The following is a 26426-nucleotide window of genomic DNA, read 5'->3' on the forward strand; positions in this document are numbered from 1 at the left end:
GTCATTAGTTCAGTCATTAAGAAGCCTTGATGGCCACTGTGGTCAATATCATCAACACGTGTTGCCTCAACTATAGTCTGACAGTTTACAAACAATGAATGTTCCTTGTTTATTTTAAACATCCATTTCCGTTTTAATATACACTTTTATATAAATGAATATGCCTAAATCTGAAAATCCTTTGTCATTAAAGTGAGACTTTTGAATGAAGAAATACATATTTCCTCTTCTGAAGGAACGGATGCATCTGAAAACAATAAACCACTCCTTTCCTCAATGAGCTGTTTTAGCACTTCATACCATATTTGTCTCCTGTGGCAACAGCGACCGCTGTACAGCAGATGATATGTAGTCTTGCTTCTAGGGATTTAAATGTTTTTAGATTGATGGCATGATCATATTGTGGCATTGATTAGAGCTCTGGTAGCCTGCATGTGTGTGATTGAAAGACGGAGAGTAAGGAATAAACCAGATGAGACCAGTTAACAGGGAAATTTTAGCACGTGACTCAAATTGTAACACACATTTCTCAGTAATCTGACTGGAAAATACTATTTGAAGCATCCACTGATGATTAATATATTTAATGATAAATAGAATTTGTTTTGATTACCGTTAAAAACAGACTGAATCTTGCAGCCTGCATCTTAACCAGCAAACCATTATTTGTCAATGATAAAGACGTGTGTGTGGTGGGGCCTTGTGCATAAAGGAGGTGTGTCAGTGTTTGTTCAGTACTGCGTTTATCTGGATGAGTGGTGCTCGGTATTGCTCAACCCAGTCGGATGTCTGTTGATGTATTGAGAAGTGAAAGAGTGAGTGTTCTTTGCCACAAAGGAAACGCCGCTTCGTGGTTCTTCGTTTTGAACGACGGTAACAAACGCTCAGTCGGTGTGTGTCCATGTTCTTCCATCAACGCGTTCCTGAAATGGGACAAAGAGAGGCACAGACTGCAACCCTTTAATGTGTCATCAAAGGGAACTCTATAACAAGATTTACATTTTACTAGTAAGATCATTTTCGACAAGTAAGTCGGTATTGTGAGGAGGCTCGGACACGCAGACGCAGACACACACACACACACACACACACACACACACACACACACACACACACACACACACACACACACACACACACACACACAATTTAAGGGCAACATTTCCCTTTGATGTGATAAATCTTGCTTGGAGACGACTCATGCAGAGATTTACAAAATGCCAAACATAATAAGAAGCACACCCTTTTTTACAGAGTAGACGCTCTGTGTTAAGGTGAGGCTTAGAGTTTTCTGGTATTCGGTTCATTTCCATGGAATACGTTGCTGTGTAATTACTTCCGTGAATACTCAATAAACCGGTTTACTTTACGACAATATGGCACGTATTTCACATTAGGTAAAAAAAAGTATCATGGGATGAACTGTCTGTTAAGACATGAGTTTCCAGATTTAGGGAAGAAAATTGCAATACAATCTGAATAAGAAAAAAAAAAGTCAAACAAAACAATCTTCCTTTTATAGGAAAATTTTAATAGTTATTCAATGTTCTACATTTTACAGTAAATATACAATTACAAACTTGGCTTAGTTATAGTACTAGATCACTAACTGATCTTAAAAAAAAACCTCAACAACAAAAAAAATAAGAAAATCATAAAAGAAAAAAAAAAAATAAGAAAAAAAAAAAAATTCAAAACAGATTTACACTTCATATCACAAGCCTGACGCTGGTCCTTCACTCTGGACCAAATAGCTAACATACAGTTCACTTCTCTCAACGCTGAACAGACGTTGGGCTTCAGTTTCAAACACAACCTTACGGTAACAGATATACCATAGCATGTGCAAACTGGGTACCAAACTAAAACTTCCAAAGATGGGGTTTTTCCTAATACTCGTTCCGAGGGGGTTGGGTTGGGGGGGAGGGGAATACAAGTATGTTTTTTTTTTTTGGAAGACAAGGAATTTCCACTTTTTGCATCACATTTAGTGTCAAATTAAACAAAGATATCTCTGACAAATTAAAATTAAAAAGCTGCAGCAGAACATCAAAGACATTTAAGAGCCTACTATGCACTGTGATAGTAGTGTTTTAATTTATACTTGTGAAAATAACTAAGACTTAGCAACTGCAAGGCAAAAAAAAGAAGAGGGGAGGGGAGATGGAGGAGAGGAAGGGCGTTATGAATGGTTCTGGTTACATTAAAAATTATCACCTTTTAACGTTTAAAAATGTCCTCGCTGACAGAGTGACAATGGAAACAAAAATAAGATAAAAGACAACTTTGCACCCCTCCCCCCCCAAAAAAGATAACACACCAGAGTGTCCAACTGTCCATTTCCACTTAAGTGTAAATTGAAACAAATGAGAAGCAAGGAATGAGGTGAAATGAGGAAGCAGTTCCACCACCTTGAAAAACAAAACTGTGGGTCCTTTACTTCGGCTATCCCAATGCTCTGGGTCCGTCTCTCTACCGAGCATCCACATAAAAACAAGAATTACACATTTTAAGAGCATTGGTCCATGAGCTAAGACAAACAAAAACTATTATTAGCAATCAAACAAAAACAGTATTTGTTGTCTAAAATGTCATTTTTGAAAAGGTCTAAATTTGGAAAAGAAATAAATCTCAGTGTTCAAAATATGACATCCAATTATGATTCTTAGATGTAAATGACACCTATAAATGATTCATTAAAAGTTTTGGCTCAAAGCCTTGGACCAGTGTGGCCACTTCCAGACTTCGTCACGGGCGACATCTAGTGTTTAAAAACGCTCAGTGGAGATTTCTCAATTACCAAAAATTAGACTAAAAAAAGACAATCATATAGTTTAATATGACCGCTTCTAAGCCGGGGTGGTGAGGGCTGCAAAGGTCAGACTGATAGCACATGAAGACCAAAAAAAACCAGAGCAGAGTGTTAAAGGAGCATGAGAGGGAGCAGAACATATGATCCAACATCATTTTGCATCCCTGAATGAAATAAAAACGAATCGTTTGAATGTTTGGAGGGATGCAAAATGACCTCTGAAGTGAAAATATGATAAACAGAGAGGACACAGTAAGAAAGATAAAAGTGAGAAAGGCAATACGCATCAACAACAAGGTGAGGGATAGGACAGTAATAGGAAATCACAGATTCACAGGAAGCGAGACATAACAAGGACTCAGAATTCACCAGTTACTTAGGAGAAGAAACAAAAATGTACTTAACCATCGTGAAATATGGCACAGCACAAAGGGCATGGAGGCTGAGCGTTTTCATTCATTACATCTTTTCACCCACGGAACAGAAACAAACAACAAAAAGCCATCCATTTCTGTTCTGTCGTTAATGCTCCGCTTTCTCAAGGTCTGTAAATTCAGGCAACAACCAAAAAACGTGGGATTTGGTGACAAGAAAATCCACAAGTTTGTTGACAGACCTCATCTTAACGTCGCCCCCGTTCTCAGCGGCCGATATGTAGAGGACAGAGATGCAGAAGAGGTCAAAATATATATATATTAGAAGCACAAACAGTAGCTGCCACACTGATGCAACCATGCTTAGCTAGAAATACATTACTGTACCACTTGTTGTATAAATATACTGCGTTTTTTTTTTTAAACTTAGAGATCCAATGCTATAGTGAAATACACCTGAATATTATGCATACCCATTGCGCTCAATTGAGTGAAAGAAAGAAAAAAAAAACATAAGACTTAATTGAGAAATACTGACAGAAGTAGTGGTTGGTTAAATAAATCGTAATGAGGAGGAACATTACTGCTGTCGCAAGAAAACACACTTTGTCTTCTTTTCAATTGAACTGGTTAGAATTCAAATGTACACGATCTTTACGTGGTGGGAACACGACCCAGTAACATTTAACCACTTCATCTTCCAAAGGGTTGTTTCAAAAATAAGGCTCAAAGTTTGACGGTTTTCATTCGACAGCGGCTTTATGCAATATGTTCTTGAGAATTAACCTACTAGTGTACAAACATTTGGACTAAGAATACCTCAAACATTCAACCTTATTGTTTTATTTTTACTTACAATATAAATTGCTTCTTCCTCCCTCCTGCACTACAAAGCCTAGGTACCTGTTACTTAGCATTACATTATAGTCATCAAGTTTGTTTTTTTGTCTTATGTTGTGCAATATTTCCTCACAAAGTTATTCAATACCCAAATTTTTGATATGTTCTACTTCACTTAGCAGTAACTGTAATAATAATTGAATGGAGGCTGCATACAGAGCCTGCAATCCATATTTAACGATTACAATAATAAGCATTTAAAAAAAATCAATTCAAAACGCTGATTACTGTATGTTAACAGTTGGAGGCGTTCCCTCTTATTTTATTGCAATATCAAACCACTTCATCTATATACTCACACAGTAAATGCTTTTGTCATACAAATCTGTACTCTGATTATGAAGTTGTTTTATCAATCTTTTTTTGTGTAAATCCTGAAATAATAAAATATTATTTATTACCTAAGTATCACCTAAATATTAAACCCCACCACCACTACTTGGGATGTTTGTAGTGTTAAGATGGGTCATCATACTGCCTCTGAACAGAAATGCCTTTACATGTATGCGCATAAAAAGGCAACAGAAACTGGCTGTACATGGTCCATGTCCATGTCTTATTGGCTCAAATATTATCCTCAGCTAATGACCATCAAGGTTATGCTGGATATTTCTATTTTTTTGTATTTAAAAAAAAAAAGGAGAATAGTGTTTAAAATGTAGTCAGTAAAAGCAGATATGTGTCCTTTGCAGAAATGTGAACAAACAAAAAATAGAGAACAAATGGATTAATCTTTTTCATAAAAATGCGAAAAGTCTTAAATGTCAACTGGACTGAAAACTAAGTGGCTGAGTGACACTGCGTCATCATGGCTCTGCACCCTCGCTAAAGCATCCTAAATTCCTTTTGTACTTTTTGTAGCCATGAACACCAAAACCAGCACCTTTTTGACTACAGTCCTCTTGCAATTCGTATGTAATTCCCACAAAGTTAAAAACGTTGACCCAAATTCAGAAAACAACAAATCATCACTATGACATGGACCAGCCAGACAAACACACATCAACGGCCTTCGATTGGCCACAATTTCTTCCTAAATGTGGTGCACGACGACACGTCTTGGGTTTGGTCTTTTCAGCACTCGCACAACTGTGGAATGGACTTGTGGATTGAAGTCTATCCATCTACCAGCACACACGTTTGACTGGTCCATTATTAACTGTATGCTCAAGAGTCTGGATTTGTATTCGTTGAGTGTTTGGTTACAAAGTCCTTGCCTGGAAGAAGGAAGGGAGGAGGAGGCGATGTAGTCGCAGTAAGGAATCAATGTACAATACACGTTAGTGCAAAATGGCAGAGTGTTTGTGTGGTCTCTTGCAGGTGAGATGTCACAAACTCAAATGTCTTGTACCTTGAAATAAAAAAAAACCAGACTGCGAATATGTGATCTCCTCCTCCCTCCTTGTCGTCCGCTCTCCTCGTCTTGTCCCGCTCTCCTCTCTTTGCGCCAACACAATCCCTTTAAACTCCTTCTCTGCTGTCTGCCATGCACAACCCTAGAAATCCATGTCGTGTATGTACGTGTGTGTGTTGATCAGTAACACCATAACTGGAAGGTATTGTGCAGTAAGTGCCACTAAGTGATCATGTGTTTTCCGACGCAACACAGGAGCCCCTGTGTGTGTGTGTGTGTGTGTGTGTGTGTGTGTGTGTGTGTGTGTGTGAGAGTGTGTGAAAGTAAGTATGACCACCCACGCTGTTGACACAGTTATTATAAATATTCTTACATTTTCTAAACGCATTGATTTACGCTAAAGTTAAGATTCCAATAGTGCCACAACATACTAGCCTGCATAGTATGTAGCATGAAGTGAGTGATGTTTTCTTCGTGTATACTACTCAAATGTGGACACGGTGGGACACGCAGCAGGATGGGTAATGGTCCGTAAGTGCTCTGCTCATAGCACTCACATGGAGATGTAACGACAGGGATGATGGACCGACTACTGCCAGACAGACAGCTATGCGCTGGAAGACGACTGAGATTAAACTGAAAAAGAAACAAAGTGGATAAAAAGGATAAAGAGAACAAAAAAAAAAGTAGAACAAAGTTGAATGTGTTCAAAGGAAAGGGTAAAAAAAACTTAAATAACCCAGAAAACTAAATTGCTCATAATGTTAAAACCCTGTGCTGATATCTAGTTGTTAAAACTTTGGCAGCATAAGTCAATAAGTCTTTGTAGTGACCGATGGCGATGATAATGAGGAATAAGTGCCCAATATATTCCAGCCGACTGAGCAGCAGCAGCAGGAAGGACCACACACACCAGCACAACACAGAAACAGGAGCAAATGACACCCGTGATTGGTCAAGAGTCCTTCTGGAGTTCCAATGACAGACACATTAAAAAAAAAGATGAGATAAAAATAAAATAACCATAGAAAATAAGGTAATGACTGGTTGGCAAATGAACAGAGAAAAATAAAAGCAGCTTTTGTAAAAACATTAGAGAATGTCGCATACTAACAATAACAATAATAGTAAAGTGGCTGTTGCACTTTAGTTTTGTTCTTGCAGACAGGTGCCGAGTTCCCATGGTTACCATTGAGAGCTCGTGTAAGATTTGAGCAGTTGCATACGATGGTGGACTCCAGATCTGATGGAAAAGAAAAGCAGAAGAACGCTTTAGTGATTGATTTTAAGGCGGCGTCAGACCTCAGAGGGAATAAGAAATGTGAGGCAGCGCAGTTTGATCAAGTCAAAAAAAGAACAATGAAAAGGAGGAGAGGGGATGATGGATGAGAGAAAATTAGGGTGAAGAACATCTCAAACAGCAGGTGGGGGGACACTCACATGATGGTTTGGCTCTACCAGTGAGGCGGTACGTAGCTGTACCCAGGTGTCCCTTGGGGCCTGTAGGTTGGCACAGTAACTGGGTGTCCTCCCATCTGAGCGTGCTGGGGTGTTGTCAACAGAGTCCCTACGGGAAGTAAACGGCACCATTAACGGGTCATGTGTTTATCTATGGAGGATTCATAACTCATATTTAAAAACACGTCACTTTGACATTACACTTTCACATGCACTTGTTTATAATACTGTTATCTATTCGTCTGTGCACTCTTTTACATTCAATATGTTTCTATTTCTTGCACCGTGTTGATTGTTGTTGTTTGTCTAATGTATGCACCACCCGCCAAGACAAATTCCTTGAATGTTTAACATAGCTGGCAGATAAATGATTCTGATGTTGATGCGATACCGTAGTTAGATTCCTTCAAGCATTTTAGTATATTTTCCTGGGTTTTACCACTATGTTTGCAGTTGTGGCAATTCACTTTCCTATTGTTAAAGATTAATAAACCTAGCAAATATTCACATTTGATATTCTCAAATGAGATAATTTTTTGTGATTTCTGCAAAAAATTAATTACAATCAATATCAATATTTTTTTTCCAGCTATAATTTATAAATCTGCCAAAACGAAAGAGAACGCTTCCAACAACATTGCCATAAACATTTAGTGTGCAACATAGTCAAAGACAGAACAGCCATCAAGTCATGTCTGAAAACTATAATAAATAAACTTGTGGTTCTCGTCTTACCTGCACTCATGGCCATGGTTGTCCCAGCTACCATGCCCATGGCGGCCATACCGTTGTTGCGTGGAGCGTTTACAGGGACCGGGGCCGGGTAGAGGGCCGTGGAGGGCATGCTGTTAGGCTGCACCACGGTGGTGTGATGGATCACATGTGGCTGAGCCGCATACACTGGCTGTGTATAGTACGCTCCCTGTCAGGGACACAGGAAAGGGTTAGTGAAGCGGAGGGATGGTTAATTTATTTGATGGAACTCGAAGAAGAAGGTTTAACTATTCAGGAATCATGTTCACACTGCTGGAACAAGCAAAGTAGACAGAAAACTTCCTGCTTTGCATTTTCCCACCCCGACTTCCATTTAACCATTAAAAAGAACAAATTACAAAAGAATAAAAATGATGCTGTGGACTTGTGACTGTAACTGCATCTTCAACCCAAGTCAGTTTAATTTTGCTCAAATACCAGAAGGTTTTTCAGTGGAAATGCAAACTAAATTGACTTTTAGGTCCCAGTTTTGTTTGAGAGTTTAACTTATGGATCTCCTTGAGACTATGAACTGATTCTTTGGTACAAATCATATTAATCAAGCCATTTCCCACAAACGACACAAAGCAACCCATGAGTTAAAATCAAATAATTCTCTTTTCAGTCTGCACATCCACATCCACACACACACACACACACACACACACACACACACACACACACACACACACACACACACACACACACACACACACACACACACACTTGTTTTAAGCGGAAACCCAGAACTATGAAGTCACATTTGTATTATTGCTTCACTTAAAATTGTACCAATATGCTTGAAAGCATATTCAACTAACCAGATACAATGTGCACATATTTACTAAAGTGATTGTGTTAAATGGCAACTGAAAAGGTGCAACACAACCAATCTGATCAACATTTTTCGGTAGTACAGCGTGCGTCTCCAAGGTCATGTCAGTTGTAATTTAGTATCCTTACCTGTGCGTATAGGTTCTGCTGAGGGTAGGCACTGCGGATGGGGTACATGGCTGTTGGGTATGGGGTGGGGCTGGGGGTGTAGGGAGGGGGCGCTCCATTTGATTGAGTGGGGGGCACTTTGTATTGGGTGCCTGCTGAAGTATATCCTGAAAACAGAAAAGAGCCAAGAGAAAGATTTTAAAATATATAACAAGGGAGCAACACACTTCATCACTCATCTTATGATTAAGATGACGAGTGATAATTATCTGTGGGTGCTTCACCACAATCGACCCCTCTCGCATACAAGTTTTCATGTGCTTGATTATTAATTGAAATAAAATAACGATTCTAGCAGCTTCAAGTTTTCACAATTCCCCATGTATCCACTGAAAGGTTTTTCTTAACTGAACATCAGTTGGATGTCATACATTGACAAAAAATATAATACAAATACTATCATTTGGGGTTGTAGTGAGGCAGTAATACTGTGTGTTTGATTAATAACTCTATTATTGTATAAATAATTCGTGAATAACAGCAGTCTTGGATGCGGACCAGTAGAAAAACATTTAGTTTAGTCATTTTCCAATGCAGAAATAGCCGTCATTGGACAGCTACATCTTCTCCAATAGGAGAGTTGGCCGCTTTCCCTGGTCTTACATTATTGTAAAATGTTATGTTTTGGGGATCTGAATTGTTGCTGCTCGAACAAAACAATCTTTTATGATGAATTTTAGACCAAACGATAATCATTAGTTGCGGCCTTATTCAGACATTTTTCTCTTTGTCATTTCCTACATAATCCACCAGATGGGGGACTGGTGCTGTATTTTAAATGAGTCTCAAGACTCGAAACAAGCCAAAGGTTTTGTGTAATAAATGTAAAAAATGTCCCACTGTTTGAAGATGGCACTACTGTGTTGCAAAGTGCAAGAGTTTAGTTTTATAGTCAATGCATAGGGAGCATAATCACTTTTTTATGGACAGACAATATACAGTCAAATATCCGACCAACCTTACTGGCACACACAAGATTTAAGTGAAGCCATTATTGAACAGTCCTCTTTTGACACCACTACATGAAAAAGTTTGAAAAGCACAAGGTGTACTGTAAGACAGTGAAGGCATCTCTGGTTCAGACCACTGCATTAATGTCTGCTGTTATCTGGGCTCTGCGGGGTGCAGTACCGCCGAGCCGCCACTTGGAGGAGCCTGAAGGTCAAACATGCTACTAGCTAGTTGCTGCTGTGGAGCTTATGAAAGCCCTTCTCACACAAGGACAAGGGAACAAAGAGATGCTGGAGCTGCTATGTGTGTCTAAAAGTGTGTGTGTGTGCATACACTCTCGCACAGACACACACACGTATGCAGCGCATTAGAGGACAATGGTGTGTGACACTTACACAAAAACCCCACTGATAGAAAACGGTTTGTCTATTCAATAGTCACAAGAACTAATGACAATGTCTAAGACATTTCTTTTTTATTTTAATCGGACCATAGGTAGCTTGTCTTGAAGTTTATGTTTTTTTTAACATTTAATCTAAAGATTTTAATTTCACCAAACATTAGGCAACGCAGAACGCATATTAAATGTGCAGCTAAATATGCAGATTATTTTTATTTTTTAAAGAAACTAAACAAAAGAAACCACCTCAATAATGTGTTTTTTTTGTTGGAAAGAAGCTGGGTGAGGTTTGCCAAAGCATACCTGATATTTTGAGGACTCCCAAAAGATAAAAACCAAACTGGGGGAGGGGAGGAGAGAGGGGGTTCAAAGCAGCCCCGATGAAATCTACAAACACACCCTGCCTCGGTAGGATACTTAAAATTCAGGAGAATACTGAAGGAAACAATTTGAGTTGTTATTCCCCTTCCAATCAGAAAATAGTATCTTTTGTTGACTAATACTTTCAAAATATGTTTTTATTTATGTGATGCTTTCCCAGGCCAACTTCACTCAAATTATACCAGATGTCGCCGTTTCAGAGTTTAACATTATACAAACCCATCCCTTTGTTCTCAGCAACGTACTAGAGAAGAATTTGTCGTTTTGGGCTTTTAAATCTTAAATATCGATACCTTCCTAAAACAAATTCGTATAGCCTGAATAACCATGTAGTCAAACAAGAAAAGAAGCCGTTCTATAAATGGCTTTTAAGAGACACGACAGACAAAGAGACAGGCAGTAGTTAATCTGTGGTCACTTAGCACTATTAAAAGCGAGTAAACCAAGTTTTACGGGTAAAAAGAAAATCCCAGTAACATAGCTTTCGAGCCCCTAATTATTCAGTTATCGATTGCCAAATTGGTATTTGCCAACTGAATCTCTACTAAATAAATGTTTAATTTAAAACACAAGCTTGATCTTTGAATAACTCTAGTGAGTTTCTATTCGGCTCAGTCTATGTTTCTAGGGTGAACAGTTCAAGACCTCGCCACACTAAACTAATCTAAATCTATACAGATACCCCATATCTGGCGAGCATTGAGACAACTGCAATTCCCATCTGCCATGGGGAGCAGACACTGAGCCCCAGCAGAGCACGTATCTGCTGCTATACGGCTACTGGCAGCTGTTCGTGGCTAGCTTCCCACTACTTCACCCTCAATGCCCTTTAGGTTGAGCTCACCGCAGACTTCACATCATCGCAACCTGCGTCTAGCTCTAAACAACCTTCTTTGCTCAAAATATTCTGCGATAATACACGTTATAAAAGCATTAGTGATTGTTGCATTTCCTACATTTCTGATTGACAACAAAATGTTAACCACAAATAACTCATTTAGAAAGATTATTTGCATAATCGAGCATGAACTCATTGCAGCTCTGTGGATCAGCAGTTGTAAGATCAACCGATTTAAAATTTAAATGTGTAATTTATTCAACACATTACGCGTTTTCCCAGCCTTAACCTAAACACTGACTAACTTTAATTAAATACAAACACTTTACTCAACTGCTTATAAGTGTGAAATGTATGATTACTCCTCAGAAGCATTAACATATTTATGAAAGTTATTCAAGATAGATTGGTGGCACATTTATTGGTTGTTTAAGGCGGTTCATTTTATACATAGATCAAAAACACTATTTAAATTATTTCAGCAGTCCTGGCAGCATTTACAATTAAACTAGGAATAGCTATCTTTGTAAGGTCCAAACTCTGAAACTAAATCTCTCCTCATTTTGTTAAACTTTCCCTGAGAGTTTATAAACTGTTCAAACATTCCTCTTTATTTGGTTTTACGGTGGAAACTGCTTTGAGTGATCATGTCTGTCTGGGTCAAATTAATCACTACAAGCAGACGATTATTAAAACCATTATCTTTACTTCTATGAGTATTAAGTAATTAAGCAGACTGCCTCGCTATTTACTACATTTTATTGAGCGTTTAAAAATACAGCATAGCAGTTTTAAACGGTTCAAATTGCAGCACTGTACAAATAAATTGACTGTACTGTGTATGATTCAAATACACTATAATAGAGTGCAGTATGTAAAATCAAGTTGACTGTAGGGCAGCTCAGGGGGGAATTACTTGACTGGGTAATATCAATCCATTTGACGAGGGCGGCTTCAACAAGATGCTTTCCGCACTATCGCTAGCAGCCATGACTACATCTCGTTATTCGAGTACACGACACAAAGTATCCTGAGAAACACCAAGTTTTGCTACTGCATCCCGTTGTGTCGTTTTTGGGAGTTTGTCATAAGCTTTTAGTAGACTTCTTCATGAAGAGAAAATTAGTTTTTCCTCATTATGACTTCAATGATCATGCCGTTACAACTTCAGGTAGCCAGCAGGAAGCAGCCGGGTTAGCATGAGGCAAAAAATATAAGAAAATAAATATAATTGCATGTATGCAAAGTCCCAAAATGCTGTAAGAGGACTACTTGATTATTACAAGAAACATTTTAACAGCATTTGTATAGGAATGATTTTGTCCCAAGGTTTTTGACCCATATACGCGGTTAACCACTGTAACCATGATCACTATGAAGCGGCTTCTTCTGTATTTTGAATTTCCATCTGTAACAGTATTGTACAGTCAAGTTTGCACAAACGATGGTTGCATTATTCTCTTTTACCAAATAAAACGTGATGTTTAATTCTCAATGGGAGCGACATTATAACGCTTGAGGCTTTCTGCCGCCGTTTGCACATTTCTTTATATTGTAAGATTCTTTCCACATGTTTCAACTTCTATAATTTGGCTCTGCAAGTTTTACATTTTTCTTTTTTGTATTGCGCAAATAAAGAGACAGATAAGCAACAGTGTCATATTTACTTAACAATGGGCAGGCAGAATAAAATAAACGCCCTTGCATTGAGTAGTTAAAAATATTATAATGATGTGCAATCATTTGCATGTACCAGTGTGTCAATCTTTTCATACAACTTCAATAGATCCCTCACACTATCGGCCTTCTTTGTGGTGTGTTTATCTCTGATTGTTTTTCCCTTGAAAACTGACAAACATCCCACTAATTAACTCAAAGAATTGCAGTGTACTGGCAAGCAATTTCTCCAGAGATATCACGTTGTTAAACATAAACAAAGTCATCGTGTGTGTGTGTGTGTGTGTGTGTGTGTGTGTGTTTATGTGTGTGCTTATGTGTGTGTTTATGTGTGTGTTTATGTGTGTGTGTGTGTGTGTGTGTGTGTGTGTGTGTGTGTGTGTGTGTGTGTGTGTGTGTGTGTGTGTGTGTGTGTGGCCTCACCTGGTGGATACCCAGGACTGCCTGTTTGATAAAGGTTGGGTGTATAGGTGGGAGCCGCGGCCGGATACCCTCCTGGATAGCCTGAAGAACATCACAGACGAGAGAAATATCAGAAACCATATCTGAACAAAGAGAGAGGACCACAGATGTGCACAACAAAACACACACAGGTAGAACAGTATTTGGTATAGAACAGGATGTGCACAGATGGCGCTCATTAAAAAAAATGTCTGCACCAATAACACAGTCGGCTGAATGGCATCTCACATACAGACGAGACACACCTGCCAATATGGCGTGGGAGGAGATAAATTCAGCAACGCATTAGTAATGCAGGCAGACACGTGCGAGGGACACACACACATACACATACACATACACAGACACATACACAGACACAGACAAAGAGGGAGGGAGGGAAGAGAAAGGCAGGAGAGCTAAGAGATGGTACGGTAAGTGAGCGAAGTGCTGCTCACTGCTCGCTATTATTGGCAGTCAATCTCACAACCTCTGTTCTGTAGCCTTGAGCCGTGGCTATATGGAGCTTTGGCTGCAGTAAGGTGGGCCAGTCAGCAGTAACAGGTTTAATAAATGCTGGCATCGGTCTGTGATGGTTCATTAATCTGTGCTCAGGTCAGTTTAATATGCTTGTAGTATAGATTACACAAATGCAAACTAATAACCGTAAAACAGACACATTTTCAAGTTAATTTCAATGAGTTTTGGGATATTTTCAATAGAACAAAAAAACTAAACAAAAAATGCATTAAAATCTTTTATTGAGCCTAAATCTCCATAACAGCACTATATGTGCTGGAACTATTGGCTGATCAAATTATGAGTCACACAGAAAATTAGTAGACAACAATTTAAATAACTGACCAATAAATATTAGTGACTCAAAAAAACTATAACATCGTCTTATTACAGCTTCTCCATTTTGATCCTTTGCTGCTTTTCTCTGTTTCACGCAGTACTGCATGATTCAAGAGATTTTGAACTGAATGTCTGGTAAATTATTCAATTAATTGTTCATATGCATTGATTCAGAACCTTTCGTTAAATGATACGATAACAGACCAGATGTTACACCCCAATAAAAACACCCTGAACTAACAGGATTAAGTTGGATACTTGGCTAAAGGGAGGGACGATTATGACTACTGCTCCTTAAATGTACAAATATTTGTATTTCCTTTTTAAAATAAAAAAGCTAAAATCAGTACTTAACTACTTGCAAACGGGCAATCCTTAACCTACTAAATATTTTTTAACATTAAACATTTTTCTCCACAATGTCATATTTTGATCTAAGCGACATCAAAATGTTCAGGACACAGTTTACAAACAAACCTAATGATCTAAATCATTAAAATATTACATTGTATTAAATACAATGCTACTCAAAATTGAGACTTACTGCCAGACTAAAATATACAATCAACCAGGGAATAAGTCTATCCCTAAAATAGATTTTGTTAATGAAACTGAGTAAATTATCCATCCAAGATTTTAACCACAACAAACAACTCCTGGTGATGTCTGCTGGTCACAGTGAATGTGTAGTTTAGATATATGGTATATTTTCTATACATTTTCTTATATACAGAAGAAGTAATTTACTATCAGTAAGATTGGAACATAGGAACATCGACTTTTATGGACCGGTTAATCATTGAAATGAGTTTGTATTGAATGATTTTGCATCACTGAAGCTCATGTAGAAAGTCTCAGAAAATATTCCCTGAAAAACATACTGCTCCTCAGACTGTCATGTGTGTCTTCACATGAAAGCACATATCTATAAGCTACACAAGTACTTAACTTTTAAATTATTTTAAATGTGTGCGCAGCTTGTTGGTGAATACACTGCCTAAACATGCATTATTCCTGCAGGCAATTTTGATATGCAGTTCAAAATCTTCCACAAGATGGAGAGAAGGGAACTGAAATGACATAATGGAGCAGCCAAATTAACCCAGCTCCATGTTCTGCATCACGTTTAAAAGATGTCATAAGAGGCAGTCTTTTTGTGGCAAAGCACAGTATGATGTAACAAATTTGACTTGGATGTCAAAATGTGAAGGTACTGAGCTCTACTGAGTTTCTGCTTCTCTGACTTTGTCACATTTACATGTCTGACCAGACTGTTTATCGTTATGTAAAACATTGAGCCGTACCTCTTTCTTGTCAAAGTCTTCCGCAAACAGCTTATGTTTATTAAGATCCAAAAGAACGACCAGAGTTTTTTCAACCTGGGTTCTTCCATCTTCTCTGCATCTCATTAACACTTTCTTCACCTACGGCACTGAAAGCCTGTGCTTATAACAAATTAACTGTGTGAACAACTACACCTTGAGCTCAGGGTCCAGGTTCACACTACTGCTCTGCACTGGGCATTGACTCTGTGACTATCATCTCCTACCTTCCTTTACCCTTATTCAATACCTTCTATCCTGCATCCTTTTTCTGTCAACTTTCTATTGCAGCAATCATATGTTGTTTGTTAGGCTCAAAATTATGTAAAGGCTTTATTCAAATGCTCCGTCTCTGAAATGCATTCAACAGACTTTGGGAAAAACAGATCGACTGTGGTCTTTCCATTATTTCTGGATATGATGGCGCCGTACATTTCAAACACATTTTGTATCTTGTATGCTAAAAGGTGCACCTTTTATGGTGCACCTTTTAGCATACAAGATACAAAATTTATCATGTAGAAGAACCCTATTTTGTTAGAACAATGGCGTTAGTGTGCGATCTGACGGTGCAGCACTGCTCATCTATACCTGTGGTAATTTGTGTAGTAGTGTGTAGTGCAGGGTAGTGAGTTTCAGGATGAATGAAACAAAAACAACAAAAAGCTAGAATAACATATCCCATTAAAAAAAGAACTGTCTTTTCTTGTTCAAAACTGAGCAGCAGTGTTGTTTGTCGCTTGCAGCCATCCTTAAAAACATGTTCAGAGTGGTATAGAGGATGTGTGTGTGTGTGTGTGTGTGTGTGTGTGTGTGTGTGTGTGTGTGTGTGTGTGTGTGTGTGTGTGTGTGTGTGTGTGTGTGTGTGTGTGTGTGTGTGTGTGTGTGTGTGTGTGTGTGTGTGTGTGTGTGTGTGTGTGTGTCTTACCTGCAAAGGCCATGTTCTTAGGGTTTCCATATGGGGTGCCAGGCTGAACAGGGCTATAGACTGGATTCATAGCTGAAGCTAACCTGTTCTTACTGAGAAAGAGAAAAATAGATAGCGTGGTGGAGAGGGCAGGGGGATAAGAGAAGACAGAAGAAAAATGGAGGAGAGAGGGAGACGTAAGCCGTGTAAATTGGAAAGAAAATTGTTACGATTACCAAGCATACGCACACTCATCACGCACATAAATCCCAAACTCAGAATCTTAAGGCGACATCCAGCTGAAGGATTTTGCCAGCATGCAACAAAAAAAATTAAATAAAAAAATAAAAAAAAATAAAAAAATCAAGCCCCGTGATATCACACCGTCAAGTAGGCTCAACCTAAGTATGCATGTAAAAACGGAGACTTTTGGAATAAATGAGGCACAAGTACCAATAGAAATTCACAAGTACGCATGGATCCAGTGAAAATAATGGTTGGGTTTGCTGTGTGGCAATTAAATACAGCTTGCCAAATGTCGCACATCTGCCTCATTTTCACTCCTGCACCAGCCAGACGAGCTCTACCAGACTGGTTTCCGCAACAGGATTGTCCAGAGAAGTGACCACTGAACATTTAAGGTGCTGGCAATGGGTGAAGGTGACCAGTATCAGAGCCAGTCATACTACATCTACCGTGAAGGCAACTTTCTCCCCAACGTAGATGAAAATACCTTAAGTGCTCCAAGTTTCAACTTACCTGGTCATGGAGAATATGGGCATGGGAAATTGTATACGTGTGTGTGTGAGTGTGTGTGCATGCGTGCCCCGTACCTCTTGTGCGTGTCTGGTTGATACATGAAACTGAATTTGTCTGTGGGATGCCCGCCTGCCATTCTTGCTGTATGCAAATGAGGAAGGAGTGGAAGTGGATATGCAAATCTGAAATTAAAACAGCGAGAGGTCATGATTACAACGAACACAGGAAAAGGAAAAAAGAAATAGCTAAAAAAGCAAGCACCAGTGTCACAGCAAATGGTTAGTGACGCAGCAGGGGAGACAGTGATTTATGTGAATGTTTGTGTTGACTGCTGTGTCTTTAGCCACCAATCCATAACTGTGCCAAATTCAAACCGGTGTGTGAAATGGGCTGTTTGCTTCCATTTTAAAATCTCTTGTACCATCAGTCGTCTATGTGCGTACATACGTTGTTTGTTGCAGTGAGTGCTGGCTGATAAAACAGCCATGAGGTAATATTTTTTCAGTCCTGTATGTTTATCCTATATGATGAGTGTATGTCCAAGACAAAGTGAGGCATGAATATGATTGTGTATATATGTGACGGGCTGTACACGACATCCAATACAAGCAGCAAAGCAAACATTAAGACAGCCAAATGAAAAAGCACAACACACCCAGTGAGTGGGGCAAGTGACAAAGCACAAAATATAGTACAAAAAGGCCGGAGTCTTGCACCAAGCTATGAGTAAGCAATGATCCAGTAAGTATGAGCCAGAGCCACAAAAGCATCACACAAACACAAAGCAGAACAGCGGAGGAATAAATTAAGAGAGAAAAGAGGTGTGTGTGTGTGAGTTGTGTGTTATTTGAGTTCATGTGCATCTTCTGTCTCTTTGTACTTCTGTTTCTGACAGAGATAGGATGTTGGCAGTGTCCAGGCCAGTTTCATCTGGTTTTCACTGTGCCTCTGTCGTGTGCCATGTACAAGAATGCATGAAATGTGTTGTGGCAAGCTCTCCCCACACAGCACATCACCCATTTATCATGTACAGACTATCAATAATGTGTCCAATTCTTTTTTCTGTAGATTTGTGAGTTGGATTGTACAAAAAAGACGAACTTAAATCTCATCCGTCCTGGGCTTGTGCTTCAGGGCCATTTAACAAATCCTTCAGGTGATAATAGCTTCACTGTCATAATTCCTGGGCATACACAGTACCGTGGTGATGGCCAACAGCACCAAGTGACACTTCAAATTAGGCAAGGAAGCATTTCAGTGCTCCATCCAGGAACTCTGACGTCAAAACGCCAAGAGGCACTCTGCAACTGAATGAGTGCAGTTGCTTTTGAGTCGATTTCGGCACAACTTCCTGAAAGACACGCATATGCATGGCCCAAAAATGATCAACAACATGAACCTGTGTGTGTTTGTGGGTGTGTAAAAACAACAAGAGTGGTAATATGTTTGCCCAAATTCATATCTGAAATAATTTGCCTGGGGAATTGATGAAACTATTCTAGCACATCCCATAGTAACACTCTCAAACCTAATGCATCTCGTATGATTTAGGTCCTTCCTCTGGGACAACACTGCCCCTCCTTTCAGTCTCTTTTTCGTTAAATGTATCATTAGCTTTCTCTACCTCACTTAATCAGTCTCGCCACCTGCAAATGTTTGAATATAATAAGATTAACGCAAAAGGCAACACTTATTCCAACTGTACCACACTGGAATATTTAAAGAAAAAAATAATCTAGGCTTGGAAGACATTAGGGTAAATCAGGGATTGCATTCTTGAGGTAATCCAGTTAAACAGAGTGCAAGTTTTAAAATTCAACACAGTTGATTCGCAATAATGACCTAAAGTTTAGATTCACCCTCGTGGTCCTGCACTGCTGTGCTAGATGAAAAGAAAGGTTAGTATAGTTACTCCTGAGGGAGCATTAATGTCTGTCATAATTCATGGTAATCCATTCTAAAGTTGTTGAGACAATTCACTCAAAACCACAAATGCTAACCCGTTAATCTATAGCCTCTCATCGTTTTAACAGGCAATTATCGAACAAAATCATCACATCAAAGTAACAGTAAACCATGTAAGAGCTTAATCTGGCGGTTATTCAAGTGAGCAAAATTGTAATGTGCATGTAAATGTGCTGAGGGAAGGAACAATGCCTATCAACACATGGGCAGGTGGCTAAACTAACCCTGAGGTCTAGTGCTGCAAACAACACATACCCAATTACTGTGCCTGAGTAGAGAAAGACGTGCGTGTTCATCATTTCAGTCTGAGCCTGCCTGTGTATGTCTATGTGTGCAGGCAAATGTGACAAAAAGTGAATGGGTGCGAACAAGAGGCGCACCACAATGAGTCTAATGAAGGTTTCTGGAGGAACAGAGGAAGGCAGAAATACATGTGATGATGAGTGGGAGTGTCTGTACACAACTCCCTTTGTTTTCAGGGGGAGGGTATGGTGAGGAGCTTCAGGCTTTATATTCCTTAAAAAAAAAGAAAGAAAAAAAAGCTTCTCGAGCCAAAAGACCTTGCGTTTTACAGACCACTATCTTTGATTGTAAAAGACCATTCTCCAGACATTCACCATGAAAGAGACATTACATTTATCTGTGGAACAGTGTAAAGAGGCACATAAACACATCTCTATGGTCGAAGCATTTGTGGTGCTTAAGGCATAATTCATTAAGAAAAGAACTCAAAATGACCCCATATTGTTGGTTGCCTGAAAATATCAATAACACATCCACGTTGCTCAGAGACGCCAGCAAACAGAACTGCTCCAGGGGTACTCAGAGCCATGGCTTTGGGCTCACAATGAAGTCGAAGGATTTGGTACTACAGTTCTTCCGTCACAAAGGAAATATTTCGGTAATTGTAACATCCATACTGCAGTCAGACAATATTTTCTGACTGCCGGTATACGGCTGCAAATAATGATCTTCATGTCTTGTTTTTTTACTTAATCTACATCCTAATTTTATTTATCCAAACCCATGTCTTGTTTTGTAATTTAAGATGAAGAAAGATGGCAAATGTTTGGCATTTGTGCAAGAAAAAAAAGATGCTTTGATAATTAATAGACAATCATAATTAATTGTTAAAACTATTACCAAATAATTATCAAATGACGAGTTTGGAATTATTATTTATGCAAACATTGAAAAGATAAATGTCAATATGTTTTTGCTACAATACATTTTTAGATTGCTGTCTGCATGAAAGAAACTTTTAAAGAGCTGATTTTATACCAAAAGGGGATGGCATGAAAATGCATTAAATTTGCCAAACTGAGGCCAAGTAGCATAATTGGTAGAACGCCTTCACTGTGAAGAAGCTGCAGAGCTGCAGGTGCATGACGTTCTGTCTTGCAAGTAGCCACTGAGGACTAACTAGTCAAAAACTGTTGGTCTGAATCTAGAGCTGTACTTCTTTCCAATCATTTTTTTGTCGGCTATATTACAATTCACCATACACAAACACACACACACACACACAGTGACCGTCTGTTGGCTTATTTTTGTGAAAACAAATTCCTCCGTCGTTAACACTCTTCTAGATACAAACACGACAGACTTCAAAGACAGCCGGGATAGCTGCAGTGTAGCGTTCCTGCATCAGTCAAAGGGCTGCAGATGATGAAACTACACGTGACATTTTTACTCATCTGCGGACCACGTTGATGCCTTTCAATAGCCATACAAACCAGGGACCATGCTGCCACATGTCTGACCCTAAAGCAGTCCGTCATTCTCAACATGAAATAGAATCGCACTTCATTTTTTCAACCACCTACCTGTCTATTTATGACACTGCGACAATGAAAAACATTTCAGAAATGTGGATTCACACTGAAAACTGCCGCTGCTACACCACAGCCAAAATATGGTATCTAGCGGATGTTGCTTCCCCTTTCACAACATTGTCCAAATATTAAAGAACACAATTCATTCAAGTTTGAACATAATAAAAATAATTGTTAGTTGTCGTAAATATTTATCCGCTAGTAGTTTCCTAATGCAAACATCAGAAAAATGTACAGGTTATATCCCATCAAACAGTCCAAAGATAATAAATTACCAAAATAAGAGCACGAAATCCACACATTTGAGAAGGCAGAAGCAGCAAATAGTTGGCATTTTTGTTAAATGAATGTCTGAAGCAGTTCAATGATTAACACAATAGTTGTAGACCAACCAATCGTGTCAGCTAAACTGCAACATCAATACTCAAAAGTGTATGAGGAGCTTGCCGTCGGTCCAGCAAGAAATCTCACAAATGAACACCGTCCAGCTACGCAGCTTAACCGGCCATTTTTTAGGACTTTGTTAAGCGTAAACTCTATTAGTAGGACTTCATTTGGGTTGAACTCACAAGCTATAGCCTTAAGGCCTAGTACAAAAACACAGCTCGTCCTAGGCTGCATGCCAACAGAGCTGGTGTGTATACCTTTAAATGTTTTGTGTGAGTCCAGTAACGTGATAGTCAGGTCTTACCTTGTTTCAGATCTTCAAACATTATGCCCACATATTTAATTTGTGTATGTTAATATAAAATGTGTGTGTTGCAAAACAATAACCGTGGTTCCACTCCATAAAAAGGGAGATTCCCGCAGCCTTGGGAGGTAATAATGAGGGAGGAGGATTGTGAAACAATAAACCTTTCACTCACTTACTCAAACACACACAAAGAGCTACCATTCCTAGAGAACATGTACAATACAACACAACCCCCACACCTACTCCATCCTCCCACATAATACCTCACCAGGCATCTACTCTTTAAAGCAACAAATCAAAACCGGTGGGCGTTATCACAGGAGAGAATAGAGCTGAACAGCTTCTTTTTTTTTTAAATCCCCAAGAAGGCGGCATTTCAGTTGGGTCATATGAAAAGGAAACAGATAAATAGAAATCATGAGACAAAAAACTGTTGAGTGCAATGCGGTGCATTAATATTTTATTTTTCTGAGGGACCAATTCATTTTTAAAATGCATTCCTTCATAATGAGTCATACATTTAATATGTAACACATGCATTTTCCCATTTACTAATTTAATTATATAGCATATTATTTTATTGGTTTACTGTCCTGTAAACTGAGTAATCAGGAATGGTTATTCCTTTCAGACCTTTTTTAAACAATGCCAAAGATACATCTGTGTGCGACATGCACGATTAATCAAGAAAATATACGGTATGTTACTAATGATAAAAAATGATTGCAGCCCAACTGTACTACCGATCCTTGACAAACAACCAGAAAGCTGCATTAAGGCCCCTGAAAACTTGGTTTAAAATGTCTCTTTGAAATTAATATTTAGAGAAAATACTGTGCTCATGGAGGTATTCATGGCTTTTGAAATAGCAGGAACCCTAACTACAGCATGATATCTAACAAAACACAGGCCCAAGGGACAGACTAATATTGCCTGCTATCACAGTCAGAACTGACATCCATAATCAAGTCAGAGACCAAATCCATCTTGCTACAGTGCTCAAAGGCAGTTTGATGGCATCAGAAATCCCCCCTGACTTCCACACAATCAGACCTGCCCTAAAGCAACAAGCTCCAAACAGCCCAGAGCTATTTCAAATATAGGACAGCACTATACTCTTTGGGACAGCATCTCTCATTTTCTCGGTGCCGGCTTCCTCCTACTCTATTCTTCTTTCCAAAATCATCTCAGTCACACACCTCATGGGTCTGCATCTCTGGATTATGTGACAATATTGTGAAAGCCCACTGAAAATGGAAATTTTTACCATGAAATAAATACCCTTCAACATTATCCATTTATAGAGATTTCTACACCTGCTGTGGTCCTTGACTATGAACACACATTTAGGAGACCTACATTATATAAGAGTATGCCAATAGATATCTATAGGCATGTTACCATAAGCCAAAGTTAAATTCAGTGCTTCAGAAGAGCCACAATACAATGCAAAAACTAAACAAAAAGGTGTATCATTGGTGTACAGTTCATCGTTGCCAACCAAGTGAACTTTTAAGGGCACTGGAAGAAATGGTGAATATATATTTCTAAAGCATGTGTTAATTGTATGAATCTTACTTTTTGCACCTTGAAATTCTTACTCTCTACTAAACTAGTTGAAAACTATAATCAATGGAATATTTTACAGACTAACGGTAGTGCCTATGCGAATGCAGAAACCCAAAGCCCCAACAAGACTTGTTCTTTACCACAATTTAGCTGCAAGTGAATTAACCCCCACTGATTGCTTCCATGGTAGCAGACTTATTAAAAGCTGACTCTGGCATGTCTGTATGTGCCGTAGTATAAATGCATCCTCAACACTGTAAACACGTCTATAAAGATATATATATATATATATATTTTAAAGGCAGGCACTTGTGCAGCCTGCCTATTGCAGTAATGAGAAAATAACGAGCTGCTGGGTAAACGCAAAGTTCACATTTGGTCATGAGTTTGATGTTAAATTTAAAAAATCTTTCCAATGCATCCAATTGAATGCATCAATATATTTGAATATTAATATCAGTGGGATATGACAGATGACCATATCGTAGAGAGATATTCCTTGCGCAGTTACGTAATTTATTCATGCATTAAAAGCAGGCCATGTTTACATGCAGGAGACGCAATGTCATACATGGGTAGGGATGGGTATCGTTTGTTTTTTTTCTGATTCCGGTGCTAAACCGATACTTTTAAAACGATACCGGTGCCTAAACCGATACTTTTTTATTGCCAAGGCAATTTTTTTTTCTTCAAATTGAACAATATTATTAACTGTTTAAAGTATACTATAGATATAAATAAATAAGTACATACAAAACACGCTTCAAACTACAGCTTCAAACCTTTTAACTTAAAAAAATAAAAATATATATTTAAAAAAAAGAACAGACAAGCATCAGGTGGCCTGATGGGACTGGTGCAACAGAACTCAGACACTGTTGGATCCTAAAACTGCTGCTTTACTGGACTACACGTCATCATTAATATCAACTGGAGAGATTTGTTCCATCAAGCCGAGGACGGACGTTCAAAAGCTCGTGCTCGTTTCTCCAGCGATCTCTGTGTGCGCGCACTGTGTGTGTGTGTGAGCGCTGGAAGCCCCGCCCCCTCGAGCCCCGCTCTGCATGCAGGCAGACAGAGAGCAGAGCAGCGAGTGCGCTCTGATCCGCGCTATTTTAATAATCGTTTTTAGCGTGCGGGCACCGCGCTACCTTTTTAGTATCTAGATACCGTGCAACTTTACAGAGTAGTGTAAAAAAAAAAAAGTATTTAAATCGTCTCAGGCACCGGAAGGAAGCACCGAAATCTGCGTTGCTTTTCGGTCCGGTAGGTACCGGACGTGTTCTCGGTACCCAACTCTATACATGGGTGTATAAATAGATGTCAAATTTCTGATCAGATTCAAGTTTTGATTTAGAAGCAGTTATTGTGGTGATATTCATGGTAGAATTGCAGCTACAGCTATTTAGTTGTGCTTAGACGGCTTAAAAGCAGATGTGGAAGACTGGAAACATGGTGATCTGTGTATGGAATTAGAGGGCGGTGCCTGCTGAGGCCTGTGTTAGATGACCAATCGGAGCAGACAGGGCTTTTTGAGAGGGGTGTGTTAAAGAGACAGGCATTCCCTAAAATGGACCATTTCAGACAAAAAGAGGCGCTACTGCAATGGACAAGACTAGAAACATTTGGTGCTTTATGTACATTAAAGCACACAAAAAAACAAAACAAAACCTGAAATGAAAATATGAACGTAAACATTGACATATGTCCCCTCTAAAACCACTGCTGCCAATGTTGTGCTTACTAGACTGAAGCAAAAATGTTTTATGAGCAAGGCAATCACTTCACTCTACAATTTGTTTACTTTTTTCCAGCTGAATTAATACATTTATTCTTCTTCAACTCGTTGGGCTTTGTCCCTTGGGTTTAATTAGATACATGAACATTAAAAACACACTGCTACTGGACGCCAGCATGAATAAATACGATCGATCATGACTGTAGGCATCAGTAATGAAACAACAGCGTGCAGCGTAGACACATGTAGCCTATGCAAGAGTGTACCGCGTGTGTATATACGTACAAAATGGCAGACCCCCCCCCACCCCCCAAATATGATTGACATTGAATGCATTACACCTTTGCCTCCAGGGATCAGTTCAACCTTTTATCCTTTGACGTTTCTCAACTGCAACTATACACATGCGCACGAGCACAGACTTAGATCAAAGACCGCCACACAATGTTCTATCAATGCTGGTCAGGAATCTGTTCGGATAATAAATAAACAATGTTTTGTCATCCAATTAGAGCTGCAATGGTTAGTCTATTAATCAAATAGCCAATCAATAGATAATTAATTGCCAACTATTTTCATAGTCAATTGATTGTTGAAGTAAAAATGTCAATTCATTATTGTTGTCCTTTTCAAAGCATTTGCCGCTTTCACTTGTCTTCCATTTTGTATTTAACGATGATGAATATAATAATTAGAGCCTCAGTTTAAGTCATGAATTCGATTGATATAAATCATTTTTATTATGAAATTCTGTGGAATTCAAATATGGCAATCTTATTGTCTAACATTACTGACTTTCCAGGCAATCCAACGACGCACTTGTTCACTACTATTCTCTTTAAAAAAAATGTTGGTCATCATGTCAAGGGACTGTGGGCTGGAAACCAGAGGAGGGTGAATCTGGAAGCTGCCGTCTGTAAGCATCTTGTTCACTGATGAACGTATTAAGTGGTTCAAACCACACGAGACTGAAGAGCTAAAAAAAAAAAAAGGCCTGTTTTAGAACCACTGACTCTCGTAACATTAAGTGACTCCAGCTTTCTATAGTCTGACCGTTTTACGGCTGCATTGTACATCCCACCATTCATACACTGAGACTGCGCTGAACACATGCCAAAACCCATATGTCCCACCCATTCCTCTATCATGGCAGACAGGGGTCACCTTAGACCGAAGATTAAACTGAAGCTCTAGTTTAGGTCCACCGCAAAAATGTTGTAAGTAAGAGTGGATTTCTCAAGGATGACCATTGCCCCTGCATTTAATATGCCTTCATCAGGGGGGTGCAATTCTGCCAGATGCTTACTTGATTTCAATAGTCTTAAAAAGGTTGTGCACAGCCTGTGCTGTGTTGTATTTATTTTGGGTGAAATTGAAGTGAAAATATTAAAAAGCATACCACGTCACTGAATATATATATATATAACATACATGGAGT

General features: G+C 38.9%; 1 protein-coding gene across 1 annotated transcript; it reads right to left on the reverse strand.

The window, feature by feature from the left end:
- Positions 1 to 6600: 6600 nt before the first annotated feature.
- On the reverse strand, positions 6601 to 16534 carry fam168a (family with sequence similarity 168 member A). The gene is made up of 6 exons (XM_079225432.1): positions 16450 to 16534; positions 13324 to 13404; positions 8615 to 8760; positions 7634 to 7820; positions 6881 to 7007; positions 6601 to 6683 (listed from the first exon to the last, which is right to left on the reverse strand). The coding sequence occupies exons 1-5, from the start codon at positions 16517 to 16519 to the stop codon at positions 6895 to 6897; spliced, it is 597 nt and encodes a 198-aa protein (XP_079081558.1). The 5' UTR covers positions 16520 to 16534; the 3' UTR covers positions 6601 to 6683; positions 6881 to 6894.
- Positions 16535 to 26426: the final 9892 nt, after the last annotated feature.

The sequence above is a fragment of the Taurulus bubalis genome (assembly GCF_910589615.1).
Source record: "Taurulus bubalis genome assembly, chromosome: 10".
In the NCBI taxonomy this organism is placed as follows: Eukaryota; Metazoa; Chordata; class Actinopteri; order Perciformes; family Cottidae; genus Taurulus; species Taurulus bubalis.